This window comes from Brassica napus, chromosome C3 (assembly GCF_020379485.1).
Source record: "Brassica napus cultivar Da-Ae chromosome C3, Da-Ae, whole genome shotgun sequence".
In the NCBI taxonomy this organism is placed as follows: domain Eukaryota; kingdom Viridiplantae; phylum Streptophyta; class Magnoliopsida; order Brassicales; family Brassicaceae; genus Brassica; species Brassica napus.
The window spans coordinates 70,726,169-70,741,212 of record NC_063446.1 but is presented as its reverse complement, the minus strand read 5'-3'; the positions used below and the strand labels follow the sequence as shown (position 1 = coordinate 70,741,212).

At 38.0% G+C, this 15,044-nt stretch overlaps 2 protein-coding genes across 6 annotated transcripts; one reads left to right on the top strand and one right to left on the bottom strand.

Annotated features, from left to right (window-relative positions):
* Positions 1-5,723: 5,723 nt before the first annotated feature.
* On the top strand, positions 5,724-7,748 carry LOC106385731 (telomere repeat-binding factor 1-like). 5 transcript variants are annotated; one of them, XM_022700166.2, is made up of 7 exons: positions 5,724-5,885; positions 6,196-6,366; positions 6,443-6,621; positions 6,774-6,858; positions 6,930-7,019; positions 7,115-7,451; positions 7,534-7,748. In XM_022700166.2, exons 2-7 carry the CDS (start codon positions 6,217-6,219, stop codon positions 7,575-7,577), a joined length of 885 nt encoding a protein of 294 aa, XP_022555887.1. In that variant the 5' UTR covers positions 5,724-5,885; positions 6,196-6,216; the 3' UTR covers positions 7,578-7,748. The 5 variants fall into 5 exon arrangements, with proteins under 5 accessions (XP_022555887.1, XP_013681085.1, XP_013681083.1 ...); XM_013825631.3 differs by having other exon boundaries at positions 5,725-5,885; positions 7,115-7,454; XM_013825629.3 differs by having other exon boundaries at positions 5,725-5,885; positions 7,115-7,454; positions 7,531-7,748.
* A 97-nt stretch (positions 7,749-7,845) lies between these two features.
* On the bottom strand, positions 7,846-10,527 carry LOC111212150 (mitotic checkpoint protein BUB3.2-like). Its single transcript, XM_022713577.2, has 9 exons — positions 10,290-10,527; positions 10,061-10,194; positions 9,612-9,694; positions 9,140-9,406; positions 8,947-9,022; positions 8,785-8,865; positions 8,411-8,489; positions 8,214-8,314; positions 7,846-8,121 (listed from the first exon to the last, which is right to left on the bottom strand). Exons 1-9 carry the CDS (start codon positions 10,401-10,403, stop codon positions 8,034-8,036), a joined length of 1,023 nt encoding a protein of 340 aa, XP_022569298.1. The 5' UTR covers positions 10,404-10,527; the 3' UTR covers positions 7,846-8,033.
* Between the last annotated feature and the right edge of the window lie 4,517 nt (positions 10,528-15,044).

The window sequence follows — 15,044 nt, the reverse complement described above, 5'->3', positions numbered from 1 at the left end:
ATACAACTCATTTTCACTCCATTTCATCATCCAAAACATTTCATCTTCTCTCAAAAATTTCAAATCGCTCTCCTCCGATTTTTTCATTTCAAGAAAGATGATTCGTGCACTTTTGTTTTTATGTGCCATTTTTATTTGTGTTTCTATTTATGGTTTATTCGTTGGAGAATTTACTTCGAGTGAATTTAAGATGAATATCGGTTTAATTGTCTTTACATCGCTTCTCCTTGTAATTGCTTGCATGATTAATGTAAACGGTTCATTTTAATATTAATAATATTCTAATAATTTTTATTTATGTGCTTTAGAAATTCAAATGGCAAATATCGAGAAACTCCAGTTCCCGGCATTAAAAATAACTGGCGAAAATTACACCGGATGGGTCACAAACGTGAAACCATATCTGGTGATGAAAAAGATAACCGAAACAATTGTAATCAGTAACAAATCACCACCCGAGCATATAGCCGAAGCGATAATTTTCCTGAAGAAGCATTTAGATGAAAATCTAACGCACGACTATGCAAGCGTCGATGACCCAGTTGAACTGTGGCAAACTTTAAAAGAAAGATTCGATAACCAGAGACAAATCAATCTCCCTCACGCTCTAGAAGAGTGGAAAAATCTGAGGTTCCAAGATTTTCAGAAGGTTGAGGATTACAATTCCGCTGTCCTAAGGATAGTTGCACTCCTGAAGTATTGTGGTAATCCTGTCTCTGAAGCAGAAATGATGAATAAAACATATATCACTTTCCACAAACAGCTTCACTTCTTGCCCGAAATTTATAGAAAATGCGGGTACACGAGATTTTCTGAATTGATGGTTGCGCTCATGTTAGCTGAAAAGAACAATGAGCTCTTGATCAAAAACCACAATTCCCGACCTACGGGAGCCAAAGCATTCCCTGAAGTGAATGCTACGGCGGTAGAAAATTCGGAAAGAAGGAACCAGACTAACCGAGGTTATGGTCGCCGTATCAAATATAAACATGGAAAAACTTACAATCCCAAATGGAAGGGATCTAACAAGTGGGTTAGATCCGGAAAAGTTTCTAAGGGTAAAGAAACTCATGAGGATACCACCCAGAAGCGTGAGACAGTGTGTTACAGATGTGGCTGTAAAGGACATTGTTCCCGTACCTGTCGTACTACTCCACATCTCTGTAAGTTATATCAAGAGTCCACGAAAGGAAAATCTAAAGAAGTGAACCTTACTGAAAACTTTGAAGGGACATCGTACCTCGATGCCTCCGACTTCGCTAATGAGCTGGACTAGATTACTCCTGAAGAGAGCCGAAATGCTTATAATAAGACTATTAAATAGTTTTCAATATTGTCATGGATAATTATTACATTTCCTGTTTCAAACAAATAATGATGTTTTTAACCTCACCTTAATATATAATTATTGTATTTTTTCCTTATATGAATGAATTTTATGTTTTCTTTTATTAATATTTATGACAATTTCAGAAATTGATCATAATGCTAATGGAGCAAAATCCAAGAAACGGATTCGTGAAATATGCATACCAGATAGTGGAACAACGCACACTATTCTGAGACAAAAGAGATATTTCTCTGATATAAAACCGACAAGAATTGTCGTCAATACAATATCAGGTCCTGCAGACGTGATTGAAGGAACTGGTAAAGCAAACTTTACTTTGCCGAATGGAATAAAATTTTCCATAAATAATGCTCTATATTCTCTAAGTTTTAAAAGGAATTTGTTGAGTTTCAAAGACATATATCTTCATGGATATGATACTCATTCTGCAACTGAGGACGGAAAGAAATACATGTATGTAACTTCTGATAAATGTGGCAGAAAACACATATTGGAAAAGTTTACAGAACTTCCTTCAGGACTACATCATACTTATATCGATGAGATCGAATCAAATCTTGTAGTAAAACGGAACCCAGAAGAGTTCACATTATGGCATGATCGCCTTGGCCATCCAGGCACTACTATGATGCGTAAAATCATAGAAAGTTCACATGGTCATTCACTGACAATCCAGGAGATTTCTCAAGGGAATAAAATGACATGTGTTGCATGTTCTCTAGGAAAATTGATCGTAAGGCCATCGCCAACCAAAATCGATAAAGAATCACCAAAGTTACTTGAATGGATTCAAGGCGATATATGTGGACCTATACATCCACCTTGTAGACCATTCCACTATTTTATGGTATTAATTGACGCATCCAGTAGATGGTCACACGTTTGTCTATTATCATCTCGAAATGTGGCATTTGCGAGATTTCTAACTCAGATAATCAAACTGCAAGCACAGTTTCCTGATTATACTATTAAAAGAGTTAGACTAGACAACGCTGGTGAATTCACATCCCAAGCATTCAATGACTATTGTATGGTAATGGGAATTGAAGTTGAATATTCGGTTGCTCATGTTCATACGCAAAATGGTTTGGCCGAATCTTTAATTAAGCGTCTACAATTGATTACAATACCATTGATCATGAGATCAAAACTTCCAACCTCTGTGTGGGGACATGCCATTTTGCATGAAGAAGCACTCATTCGGATCAGACCGAGTGCATACCATAAATATTCCCCACTACAGTTAGCGTTTGGTCGAGAACCAAACATTTCCCACTTTAGAATCTTTGGTTGTGCGGTATATGTGCCTGTAGCACCACCACAACGTACAAAGATGGGATCACAAAGAAGATTGTGAATATATGTTGGTTGTGATTCTCCATCAATTATACGATATCTAGAACCACAGATTGGTGACGTTTTTATGGCACGTTTCGCCGATTGTCATTTTGATGAAAAAGTATTCCCAGTTCTAGGGGAGAAAACAAAAATGTAGAAAATGATATCAAATGGAGTGTACCTTCATTACTATATCTTGATCCTCTTACTAAAGAGTCTGAACTAGAAGTTCGACGAATCATGCATTTACAGAGTATAGCTAATCAGCTACCTGATGCATTTGCGGATACCAAGACGGTAACTAAATCTCATATACCAGCCGTGAATGCTCCTGCTTGTATCAAAATATCAAATGAGCAAGGAAAAGCGGACGATACACGAGAGTCTAAAACACGCCTGCAGCGTGGCAGACCTGCTGGTTCTAAGAATAAAAATCCTAGAAAACAAAAAGATGTCAAGGTAAATGACACATCCAAAATAGCAGAAAGTATTTTGGAAGAAACAAATAATGAGGATACTGAGAAAGTTGAGCATCATGAGTCGGAAAGTAATCATGAAATTTCTATCCACTACATCCATAATAAAAGGATATGGAATAGAAATGAACAAAATGATCTTGATGATGTTTTCTCATATATTGTGTCAAGTGAAATAAATGAAGAATTCGATGATCCAGAACCAAAATATGTCTATGAATGTCAAAAGAGACATGATTGGGAACAATGGAAAAATGCAATACAAGCTGAACTTGATTCGCTTAATAAACGAGAAGTATTTGGATCTATTGTGCTCACACCTGCAGATGTGAGACCAGTTGGGTACAAATGGGTTTTCGTTCGAAAGCGAAATGAGAAAAATGAGGTTACGAGATACAAAGCTCGTCTAGTGGCTCAAGGTTTTTCTCAAAGACCTAGAATCGATTATAAAGAAACGTATTCTCCAGTTATGGATGCAATCACGTTTAGATTCCTCATGAGTCTAGCAGCTGATAAAAATCTAGAGATGCGTGTCATGGATGTTGTTACAGCTTATCTATATGGATCATTAGATACTGATATCTACATGAAAGTTCCAGATGGATTTAAAATGCCAGAAGCATTAAGTTCCAAACCTAAAGAGTTATGTGCAATAAAATTGCAAAGATCATTATATGGGTTAAAGCAATTTGGACGTATGTGGTATAATCGTCTAAGTGATCATTTAATAAAAGAAGGATACGTGAATGATCCTATATGCCCATGTGTTTTATCAAGAAAACAATATCCGGATTTGTAATAATCGTATATGTTGATGATTTTAACATTATCGGAACTCAAAAGGAAATACAAAAGGCATCAGACTATCTCAAAGGAGAATTTGAGATGAAAGATCTTGGACAGACACAGTATTGTCTTGGCCTACAAATAGAACATTCACAAAATGGTATATTTGTGCATCAATCCACATACACTAAAAGAGTGTTGAAACGATTTAACATGGATAAATCAACTCCATTTAGCACCCCGATGGTCGTTAGGTCACTTAATATTGAAAGTGATCCATTTCGACCGCTTGAGGAGAAAGAAGAGATACTCGGTCCGGAAGTACCATATCTAAGTGCAATTGGAGCGCTAATGTACCTTGCAAATTGTACACGGCCTGATATATCATTTACTGTGAATCTTTTAGCAAGATTCAGCTCATCTCCAACTCGAAGACATTGAAATGGGATTAAGCATGTTTTTCGTTACCTCCAAGGGACCATTGATTTAGGCTTGTTTTATCCTAAAAGTTCAAAAGGTCAAATGGTTGGTTTTGCAGATGCAGGATATCTTTCAGATCCACACAAAGCTCGATCACAAACAGGATACGTTTTCACGATCGGAGGCACTGCTATATCTTGGCGTTCTCAGAAACAAACGCTCGTGGCTACTTCTTCAAATCATGCTGAGATCATTGCACTCCATGAAGCAAGTAGAGAATCTGTATGGCTAAGATCAATAAGCCGACACATCTGTTCAAGCAGTGGAATTGACGAAAATATAGAACCAACTATTCTATATGAAGATAATGCAGCATGTGTTGCTCAAACAAAGGACATATATATCAAAAGCGATAGAACGAAGCATATTCATCCGAAGTTCTTCTCATACACTCAAGAGCTCGTGAAGAAGAAAGAGATTGAAGTAAGATATGTCCAATCATGCGACAATGCAGCTGACCTCTTCACAAAATCACTTTCGACTTCAGTATTCAAAAAACATCCATAACATTGGAATGCGTCATCAGAAGGATTTATGACTGCTCATTCGAGGGGGAGCTTACGTAGTTGTACTCTTTTTACCTTACTATGGTTTTTCCCATTGGGTTTTCCTAGAAAGGTTTTTAACGAGGCAACAAATACGTCAAAGCAATAAGCAATAGTGACACCGGTCCCCAAGGGGGAGTGTTAAGAAAGTCAAAAATGGGAGGATGAAAATATAAAAGATATGGGGTCCGCTGCACTATTTGCACAGTGAATCATACTTTTTAACGTCTATATTTTCGATCGTTTATAAACACACCATCTCTTCTTCTTCTAATAACACATTCTCTCTTGTTATCAGTGTTATCTTCTTCATACGGGTATAAAAATTTGCTTTATTTAAATTCTTGCGATACCATAAAATTTGTTCTTTTTATAACAATATATATATATATATATATATATATATATATATATATATCAATAGTTAACTTATTAAATCTATTTCTCTCTACCAGGGGTTACTAACACATACTTATTTGCAGAATACTAAGTACTAACATGTTCACCACCATGATGCAGAATCCTAATGTTCAAAAAAAAAATGATGCAGAATCCTCAAATCAAAGTGTTATTTTTGGAAGGACAAAATCAATCAGGAACGAGTTCTTGCGGCCCGTTTAATAGCTCACTACAATCAGTAAAACCGCCCGTACAAAACCCAACCCAGTTTCTGGTTTTTTTTTTTTTTGGATAATTTACTTGTGTAATTTGTAATTATTTTAAAATAAATAATGCATATGACAAAAGTTTTGTCACAAAACACGGGTAAAATGTTGTCACTTGTACAATAAACGTTAGTAATGAACCTGTGTGTCTCTCTTTCTTTTAACCCTAATCTTTATTTCTTCGGAAGACTCACGAAACCTCGAATAAACAGAGAAATTGTCTGTCGAAGATCAATTGCCCCTTGTGAGTTAATATCTTCTTCTTTTTTCGATTGTTATGTTCTTTCTCAACATAAGATTAGGTTTCTGTCTGAAGGAACTATTTTTGGTTTTCTAGGGTTTTTCGGTTTTTAGGGTTTGGGCAGGAACAGAGAGAATTAGGGTTTTACTGCAACTATAGATACTGTAACTACATTTGGAGTTTCATCTGTTAGTTATGGTTGCGTGCAGAGAGGGAATTGTGGGTTACAGTGAAAGAAATGATCTTTGACTGAGAACAATGGATCCGACAAAGACATTTTCTTTCTTACATATGCTTGTTATGGGGTTTGCAGAATCAGAGTTATAACATCGTGATGGGTGCTCCTAAGCATAAATGGAGTCGAGAAGAAGAGTCAGCTCTAAGATCTGCCGTTGCCAAGCACGGCCCTGGTAGATGGCGCACCATCCTCAAAGACCCTGACTTTAGTAAAGTCTTGTTCCTTCGTTCCAATGTAGATCTTAAGGTCATCTCATCACCCCTTATTGTGGCTATGAAGTTTGTTTTTCTTAATCTGATTTAGATTTGTTGTACTGAGACAGGATAAATGGAGAAACATTAGTGTCATGGGGTATGGATCCGGATCGCGTCCCAAGCCTGTTAAAAGGACGCTTGGCTCATTGCCAAGTGATGAAGAAATCTTAGAAATGGTGGATGCTAAGAACTTTTCTACCACGGGCTCTTCTGCACTGCAAGTTTCATCTCCAAGGACACCTAATTGGTCAGCAACATCATCTAATCTCTGTTTCTTTCATTCGAGAGGAGATGCTTTTGTTGCAATGTTATGTTAGCATCTTATCACACTCGTTGTGACATTATGATGTATGAAACTTACTGTTACAGACTGTTTGTAACTTTGTAAAAACATTGCAGGCTGGATAGCCTTATAACGGAAGCAATATGTACCATGAAACAGCCTGGTGGTTCTAGCAAAACAGCAATTGGTAACTACATCCAGGTATTCAGTTTTTACTTCCTCGTACACTTTATGTATTGTCAATCTGATGATTCTTAGTGTGTTTGATATAGGAACGATATGAGGTACCTCCGAACTTCAAACAGTTGCTGTCTTCCAAGCTGAAGTACTTGTCTTCTTTTGGTAGTGGCAAGCTTATCAAGGTAAGAGTTAATAACAGTCATGTGCATATATATAGTCTTTTATGCAATCAACTTGCTTCATGGTTGTATTGATCAGGAGTTTTCTCTTTTTACAGGTTAAACGCAAGTATAGAATTCCAAACTCCACTGCCTTGTCTTCCCACAAGAAGAGACATTTGGGGACATTGTCTGATAAAAAGAGAGTTCAGAATGATGAAGTGAGTGTTCAGAGACAGTCAGAGGTTGATGATGCAGAGTTAGCCAAAGTGACGATTGTGAACATACATGAGGCGGCTGCAGTTGCAGCACAGGCAGTTGCGGAGGCAGAAGCTGCTATGGTAGAGGCTGACGAAGCTGCAAAGCAAGCAGAGATTGCAGAAGCCGAAGCAGAAGCAGCTCAAGTATTCGCTGAAGAAGTTTCAAAGTCCCTGAAAGGAATAAAACAACTGCAATGTGGTAAAAACACACAACACATGAAATCTCTGACAAAGAAAATACCTTTTGTAATGGATGTATTGAATTTTTGGTTCAGCAGATGATCCTTTGCTTGAGGTGACTGAGAGAAGAGGAAGAAGCTAAATGTGTTGCAGGTGATTTGAGAGAGAGAGAGAGAGAGAAGCGTTAGAAGTAGTGTTTGTCTGTTGATTACTTTTGTCTACTTGTTCCTTTATTAAAAGTTTTATATCCTTTTGTTTAGATTCGTGAACTTAGAAAAATTTTAGTGAAGTTTTCGGACTTTCTATGTACATATATGCCTGAGCTTGACTGAACTAAACGCTGATGCATATTACAGACAAAGCTCAAAACCAAAGGAACACAACAAGCTCAGTTCCAAAGCCACTAGTTATTTTTTCTTACCACCACAGGGTAAATGGACTTTACTCAAAACCAAAAGAACACAACGTATGTATTGTTCACATACTTCACTTTACAGCCAAAATAAGTTTTTTTAAAACTCCACAAACATAAAGGGCTATCACTCTTTCTTTGGGCAACAAAGTCCAAATAATTCTCTGCTCATTCCATAGTTAGGGACTATGCAGGAGGATTTGGGTACACTTTAGGTTTCGGCTTCACTTCGATTTCATTGACATTCCGTACAAAGATTGCGTCCGGCTCATGCCTACAAAAGAAAGATAAATCCAAAATCAAACACATGTGACGGTATGGATGTTTCTGAGATTTAATAGCATTATAGAGAGTGAGATTACTTACGGTTTGTCTCCCTCTTCAAACGTGTAACTAGAAGCAATAGCCAGTAATCCACCATCTCGGCTGAATGACAGCGCCGCAATACTCGTTGGATACTTTGAGTACTACGAAAAAAATAATAGGAGCCGTTAGTGATGTGTCTCACTAACCGAAAGAACACTGAAAGAAATATATTTGAAAAGTTGTTGTCATTGCTAAACCTGATATAGCCTCTTCTTGTTGTTACCATCCCAAACGTTGACGAAACCATCACACCCTCCGGTAGCAAAAGTGCCATAACTACAGTTTCAAAAGCCATTAGGTTATTAGAAGTAATAGAGCTGCTGTACTGAGATTTCAAACTATTCCCTTAAGGTTACACATAACTAGTGGACCCATGAACAAGCATTTACAAAAATTTACTTGCAAAGGAAAATTTGGCATCCACAATACTCTAAAGTCTAACCTATCTCTCCACCAATATGTTTCAAACCAGAAATTACAGAGTTATATTTCTGTGAAAAGTTAGTTAAGACTAGAGGCAACCGTATATATGAAAGGAGACAATTAGGTTCCTTCGAAGATAAAGACTTACATCGGATGGAAGGCAATTGCATTTACAGGGTAGACGATGTCCCTTCCATCCTCGGATTTCCGGTGGCACTTGAAAGCATATCTGAAAAGAGGTTGGAATATAATTGTCACAGAGAGTGGAATACCTCATAAAGAGGTAACAGGAAAATCATTATGAACATACTTTTTAGCTTGAGCGGCCTCTGATAGATCAAAAAACTCCATTGAAACCCTCCCTTCAACAGAGCTAAGTGCATATCCTGCAGATCATTAATAAACTCATAAGTGTGGAAGATGAAACTACGGCTACTGATCATACTTGGAACAAGAAGGTATCAACTTTGACTATTAGAAAAGCAACATGTGAGCCAATTAACCTGTTCCATTGGGATAACAACGCACACATCTGGTCTGGTACTTAAGTGAGGACTCCCTTCTCTGCTCAGGCTGGGCCATATTTCTCAGGTCATAAATGTTAACATGTCTTCCTGCTGTCGCCACAACCAAATGATTTCCAACGAGAGAAAGGGAGTTGACACGCTCAGGTTGCTTATATGTTCCAATCTGTGAGCGCTCCGGTCCACTTGCAGCTCTTGGGTCCCAACATTTAATCGTTCTATCCCAGCTTCCAGTGATCACTTGCCCTAACAACGTCACAAGGAAACATAGTGTTCATGTAATAGAAGCACTAAATTGGTAAAATCTGACTTCTGAGTTCCAATTAAAGTTGCAACGTGAAAAAAAAAAACTCTATGCCCTCAATACAAAGGCACTATTTTATCAATGTTAAATGAACAGGATCTGGACATCAACTAAGCAACTTAGAACACGAATAGAAAGTTGACCAACCTGCAGCATAAGAATACTCAACACACCGGACTGGTTCATCATGCATTCCAAGAATATCCTCTTTGCCAGCATTGAAGTCAATTCTGATGCACAACAAGAGAAACAAGGAACAACAATCATCAATAATTCGCCAAAAAAAATAGGCCTTACTAACTAACCATAGTTTTTTTTTTTTTTTTTGAATTATACAGAAGTATCATGGTCCACAGAATTGATCCAGATTAGTCACGTGTTAACTTGTAAGCCCTTTACCACTAGAGCTAGAAGCCCCTGTTGGCTCTGTTAACTAACCATAGTTGAGAAAGAAAACAAAAAAAAACTTAAAAAAAGAGATAAAATCTGACATGCCCTTCACTGGAAACATTCTAAATCTCATTTTCAAGATTGAAACTTTATGCACATATAGCGTTTGTGACAGAACCCAAGTAAGTATACTAGCTAAGCATTACCGTCTAACTTTATGATCAGCACAGGCACTGAACCCAGAAGACTCGTCATGGAAGCAGCAATCGAGCACGGCTCCTCCTCCATGCTTGAACTCCCCTCTCATCGAATCGGCGTTCGCGTCATACAATCTCACACTCTTCGACCCCAATCACAGACCAAAGAATCATCGGATTAAGACAGATCAATGCCCGAGAGAGATAAAAAAAAAAAAAAGAGGGGGGAGTGGCTAACCTTGTCCCATGAAGAGACGAGTAGATGGTCGCTGCTATTGGAAAACCGGAGATTAGAAATCCCATCGGACGGCGGATTCGAGAGCTCGCGACCTACGGATGGTAGCAGAGTCATCGTGATTCGTGAAGAACACAAATTGAATTTTTAGAGAGAGAGAGAGAGGGTTTGAAAGAAAAGGAGCGTTTGAATTTCAAACTTTTCTCCAAAGAGAGAAGATCGGATCGGATCTGTGTTAAAATGCGGTTTTCTATATTTCTTGTACGAAGCTTAACTGGGCCGTGAAATGTCTCGTAGTGGGCCTTCATTTAGGCCCATGTATTTCACCATCCTGCGAATAAGATCATGTCCAATAGAGTTGTTGAATTTTTAATTAAGACATGATGATTATGACCATATACACGAACGGTTCTTAGAGTCTTATTTATATCCGAAAACTGAGGGTGTTAGCGGGAATTTGTTTTATAACGAGTCTCAGTGTTATTGGTTTTTTATAGATTCTCGCAATATAGTGTTATTGGTTTGATAATTCTATAATTCTATAATTCTATACGAAATCATTTGGTAATCAAAAAGTTTAGATTTTAATGATTCTACAAATCTATTAAATTAAAGGGAAATGTTATTGGGAGTTGAATTCTTAACATTTTAACTCACAAAATAAATTTTTGAAAATAATACATGTTTCTCTTGAATCATTACATTAATTTATTTTGATAGATTTTCACAATATACAAAATTCTCTACAACTCTTTTTAAATTTAACAAATCTCTCAACTTTTAAAATCAACAAACTCTATAGTCCCACTAACACCTCCAATATCAAATCCAATTCGCATCGAAAACCAAACAATATATATATATATATATATGTAAATGGGTTAATACAATCTTCACTGATCTTAAGTAAAATCACATTTAATAAATATTTTTTAATCGAATAGCCTTTTAAAAACCTGTTAAACTAAAACCCATAGAATATATTTTTATAAACAATACTTCCATAATAATATCAAGATAAATAGTTTTAGTAATCTTAAATTTACTTCCAAAAATATACTTTGTAGATTTTGGTTGGACTAAAGTTTCTGTATCTTAATTTATTTTGTTAAATACTTTAATTTTGTATTTAGAATATGTTCACATATGGAAAATATGGTTTCAGATTGAAGGATGCTATTGATTTTTTTTTTGGTAAACGGCAGGAGACATGAGTCTCCTACACTTTATTTCAAAATAAATCAACAACTACAGGCAAACCCGCCGAGTTCTAGACATCCCATTACAATCCTCCAACAAAACAGGAGCAACATGCTCTGGAGCTGACTCAAAATAGTGTAAACCAAACGGTTAAAAAACGCATAGTTAGCTAATCCATCTGCTAGACGATTAGCCTCCTTATACACGTGAAAAAATTTGACTAACCAGTCTCTTGAAACAAAGCCATAGCACAAACGTACTAGGAAGGACAAGGGATGTGCATCATGAATCCCTGTTTGAAGAAAGCCCACCACACTTTCAGAATCTACTTCAACCTCCAGCTGCCGAATGCCACGATCCCATGCTATGCACATGCCATAGTACACACCCCACAATTCTGCTAACGGAGCAGAGCAAATGCCAATGTTAACCGCAAAGCCCCCTTCCCACGTCCCGTACTCGCCCCGCACAACCCCTCCCGCAGTAGCCAGACCAGGATTACCTCGAGCTGCTTCATCCGTATTTAGTTTATACCAGCCACTCTCAGGACACTTCCATGCTATCTGCTTCTCTACCCGACCCCCAGCAACTGATCTCTTACTTAGGATCTTGTTCGCGTCCACCACTTCTCGGGCTTTATCTCTAACATACTTCACTCTATCTCGACATTTCCCTATATCACCGAAAACATACCCACATCTCCATTTCCAACACCACCACACCGTAACTGCAAAGATTGTTGGCCACTGGCTCCCATTTCCTGACCTATCACTCGCAAGATTGTCATAGAGCCACTCTAGAACAGGTAGACTGAAGAAGCGATGCTGTCTACTCGGCATAACACTTTTCGTCCATAATCCTGCTGCTGCCGGGCAATCTTGAAGCACATGGAGGATAGTTTCATCTCCATTTTTACACAGACTGCACACTCCATTATCGCTCAAGTGTCTACGCTTCCTCTATATATTTGTCATGATAACCTGATGAGACACCAACCATAGGAAGACACGGACTCGTTCAGGAGCCACTAGGCGCCACACGCGATTATACAGAGCTTCCATATTCGGTCTTGGTACTCTATCTCTAGTCAAAAAGGCATATGCAGACTTAACCGAGAACAGTCCAACCTTACTCTCCCCCCCACGACATTCTATCACGGGCCCAGTAACATCATCAATAACCATTGCAGCCAATCCTAACCGGTCCTGTATTGATGTATATGGTTCGATAACTTGAGTTAACCAGCCAGTTCCATTCTGCCATAAATCTCGAGCCCTTGCCTCCAGTATCAGCTCCGGTATGTGCACCATACTCAAGTTCTGCAGAGGTTCGTCTAACAACCATTTGTCTTTCCAAAACCGGACCCTGCGACCATTCCCTAAGATCCAACGCGTCCCCGGAACAATCACATCTCTGATACCCACCGCTATGCTTCTCCAAGTCGGTGACCAAGTCCACTGAACTATCAGCCATGTTGGATCATATAACTCGCCTACTCTAAATTTTTTCCTCAGGATCTTGACCCACAAAGCATCCTCCATATTTAACAATCTCCATCCAAGTTTTGCTAATAAAGCAATATTCATCTCCTTTGCCAACCTAATGCCAAGTCCCCCTTCTCTTTTAGGCTTACAAATTACGTCCCAAGACACCAAGTGTTGCTTTCTGTTCCCTTCACTACTTCCCCATATAAAGCCTCTAGCGATCTTATCTAGTTGGTTTAAAGTTGATATCGGCAGTGATATAGTGCTCATCGTATGAACCGGAATAGATGTGAGAACAGATTTGGTGAGCGTTATCCTTCCTGCCAAACTCAAAAATCTACTCTTCCATCCAGCGAGCTTAGATGAAACCTTCTCAATCACTTCCCCAAACGTCTCCTTATTAATTCTTTTCTGGAGAACTGGCATACCAAGGTACTTACCCAATTCCTTCGTTCCTTTGATACCACTCTCATTACTTATCGAATTAGCTAGATCCCGGTGAATATTCTCAGAGAAAAAGATTACAGATTTTTTCAGATTAACTTTCTGCCTCGAAGCCCCACAAAACCTCTCTAGGACCTTGCGTATTACTCGAATCTGCGCTATCGAAGCCTCTGCAAATAGGATCAGATCATCTGCGAAACAAACATGAGATAAAGATGGTCCACCCCTAGATTCTGATCGGCTTCCACTCCGTATTAGCTACTGCGAACTCAATCTGATGGCACAGTCTCTCCATGCATAACACAAATAGGTATGGGGATAGGGGATCACCTTGTCGGAGTCCACGCTGAGGCATAAATGATTCTGTCCTTTCTTCATTCCACAACAGGCTCATTCCAGGATTCGTAACACATTCCATGATCCATTTAATCCAAATCTGAGGTAGGTGTGCTGCATTGAGTGTATCTTCCAAGAAATCCCACCTGATTCTGTCATAAGCCTTCTCAAGATCCAATTTAAGAAGCATCCAGCCTCTTCGCCCTTTCTTCCTCGCTATTGATTTTGACGAAATGCTACATTAATCGAAAGATTAAAGAATAAATAGTTAAGATATTATATTATTAACTCAAATTGGCGATGTATCGTCAACCATCATAAAGTCGTTTAATGGAGATTTGATAGCCTCCATTACAGAATGAGAAGTTGATCTAGCATCATTTGCAATGCATCCTGAAAAAGTTTCGAGACCTTATGGAATGACTGTTCTATTTTATCAGAAGCTATGAGATATAGTGGCAAATGATTTAACATGTATGGTTTCTCAATTCCTTTTTAATGGCACTATGGCTCAGATGCTTAATAACAAAAATATTTGCCTAATCCCTAAAAAGATAAGCAGAGCTGGATCAGCTATGGCCAATTAGCTAGTGTTATGTCAGCTATAAAATAGAAATCTCTATTATAGAGGTGAAAATGCTCCAATGTATACCTGTATAATAGAGTTCCTCTATTTTAGAGGAAAATATAGAGGAAAGATACTTTTTGCCTCTATATTTAGAGGTAGAAATATCATATCTCTATATTTTCTCCTATAAATAGAGAAACTCTATTATAGAGGCATACATTAGAACATTTTCATCTCTATAATAGAGTTTCTCTATTTTAAGGGAAAATATAAAAATAGAAACATGGGTGGGTTGGAAATGGTTTAGAAGAAATAAAAGAGGAATAAGAAAAGGACATGCTTTGGCACACTCACCTTGACCTATCGACCTCGAGATCTTCACTTACCCATTTCGATCTTGTCTTTATTTTGGTTCTTAGTCTAAATCTTTTTTAGATTAGCATTTTCATACCTTCAAAACTAGGCCTGGGCATTCGGGGTCCCAATCGGGTTTCGGTTTTATCCAATCGGGTTTCGGTTTTTCGGGTTTATCAAAATCAGCCCCATTCGGATTATTTGAAAGTTCGGTTCGGTACCGGTTCGGGTTCTATCGGGTTCGGGTCGGGGTTAGTAAATCTTCAAAGAACCGGTACAACCCAATATACTTTTGAGTTCGGGTCCCAATCGGTTTTTCGGTTTAAAAGTACCTGATTTTTACTTATTTTATAACCAAAACATGAGTAAAAC

What these genes read in the sequence shown, in the direction of transcription:
- LOC106385731 (XM_013825629.3), top strand. Translation starts at nt 6,217, where the DNA reads ATGGGTGCTCCTAAGCATAAATGGAGTCGAGAAGAAGAGTCAGCTCTA. An exon ending in CAATTGGTAACTACATCCAG is followed by an intron (nt 6,859 to 6,929) that starts GTATTCAGTTTT and finishes TGTTTGATATAG; the next exon opens with GAACGATATGAGGTACCTCC. An exon ending in AATAAAACAACTGCAATGTG is followed by an intron (nt 7,455 to 7,530) that starts GTAAAAACACAC and finishes TTTTTGGTTCAG; the next exon opens with CAGATGATCCTTTGCTTGAG.
- LOC111212150 (XM_022713577.2), bottom strand. Translation starts at nt 10,403, where the DNA reads ATGACTCTGCTACCATCCGTAGGTCGCGAGCTCTCGAATCCGCCGTCC. An exon ending in GAGGCCGCTCAAGCTAAAAA is followed by an intron (nt 8,866 to 8,946) that starts GTATGTTCATAA and finishes ACCTCTTTTCAG; the next exon opens with ATATGCTTTCAAGTGCCACC. An exon ending in ACAAGAAGAGGCTATATCAG is followed by an intron (nt 8,315 to 8,410) that starts GTTTAGCAATGA and finishes TTTTTTTCGTAG; the next exon opens with TACTCAAAGTATCCAACGAG.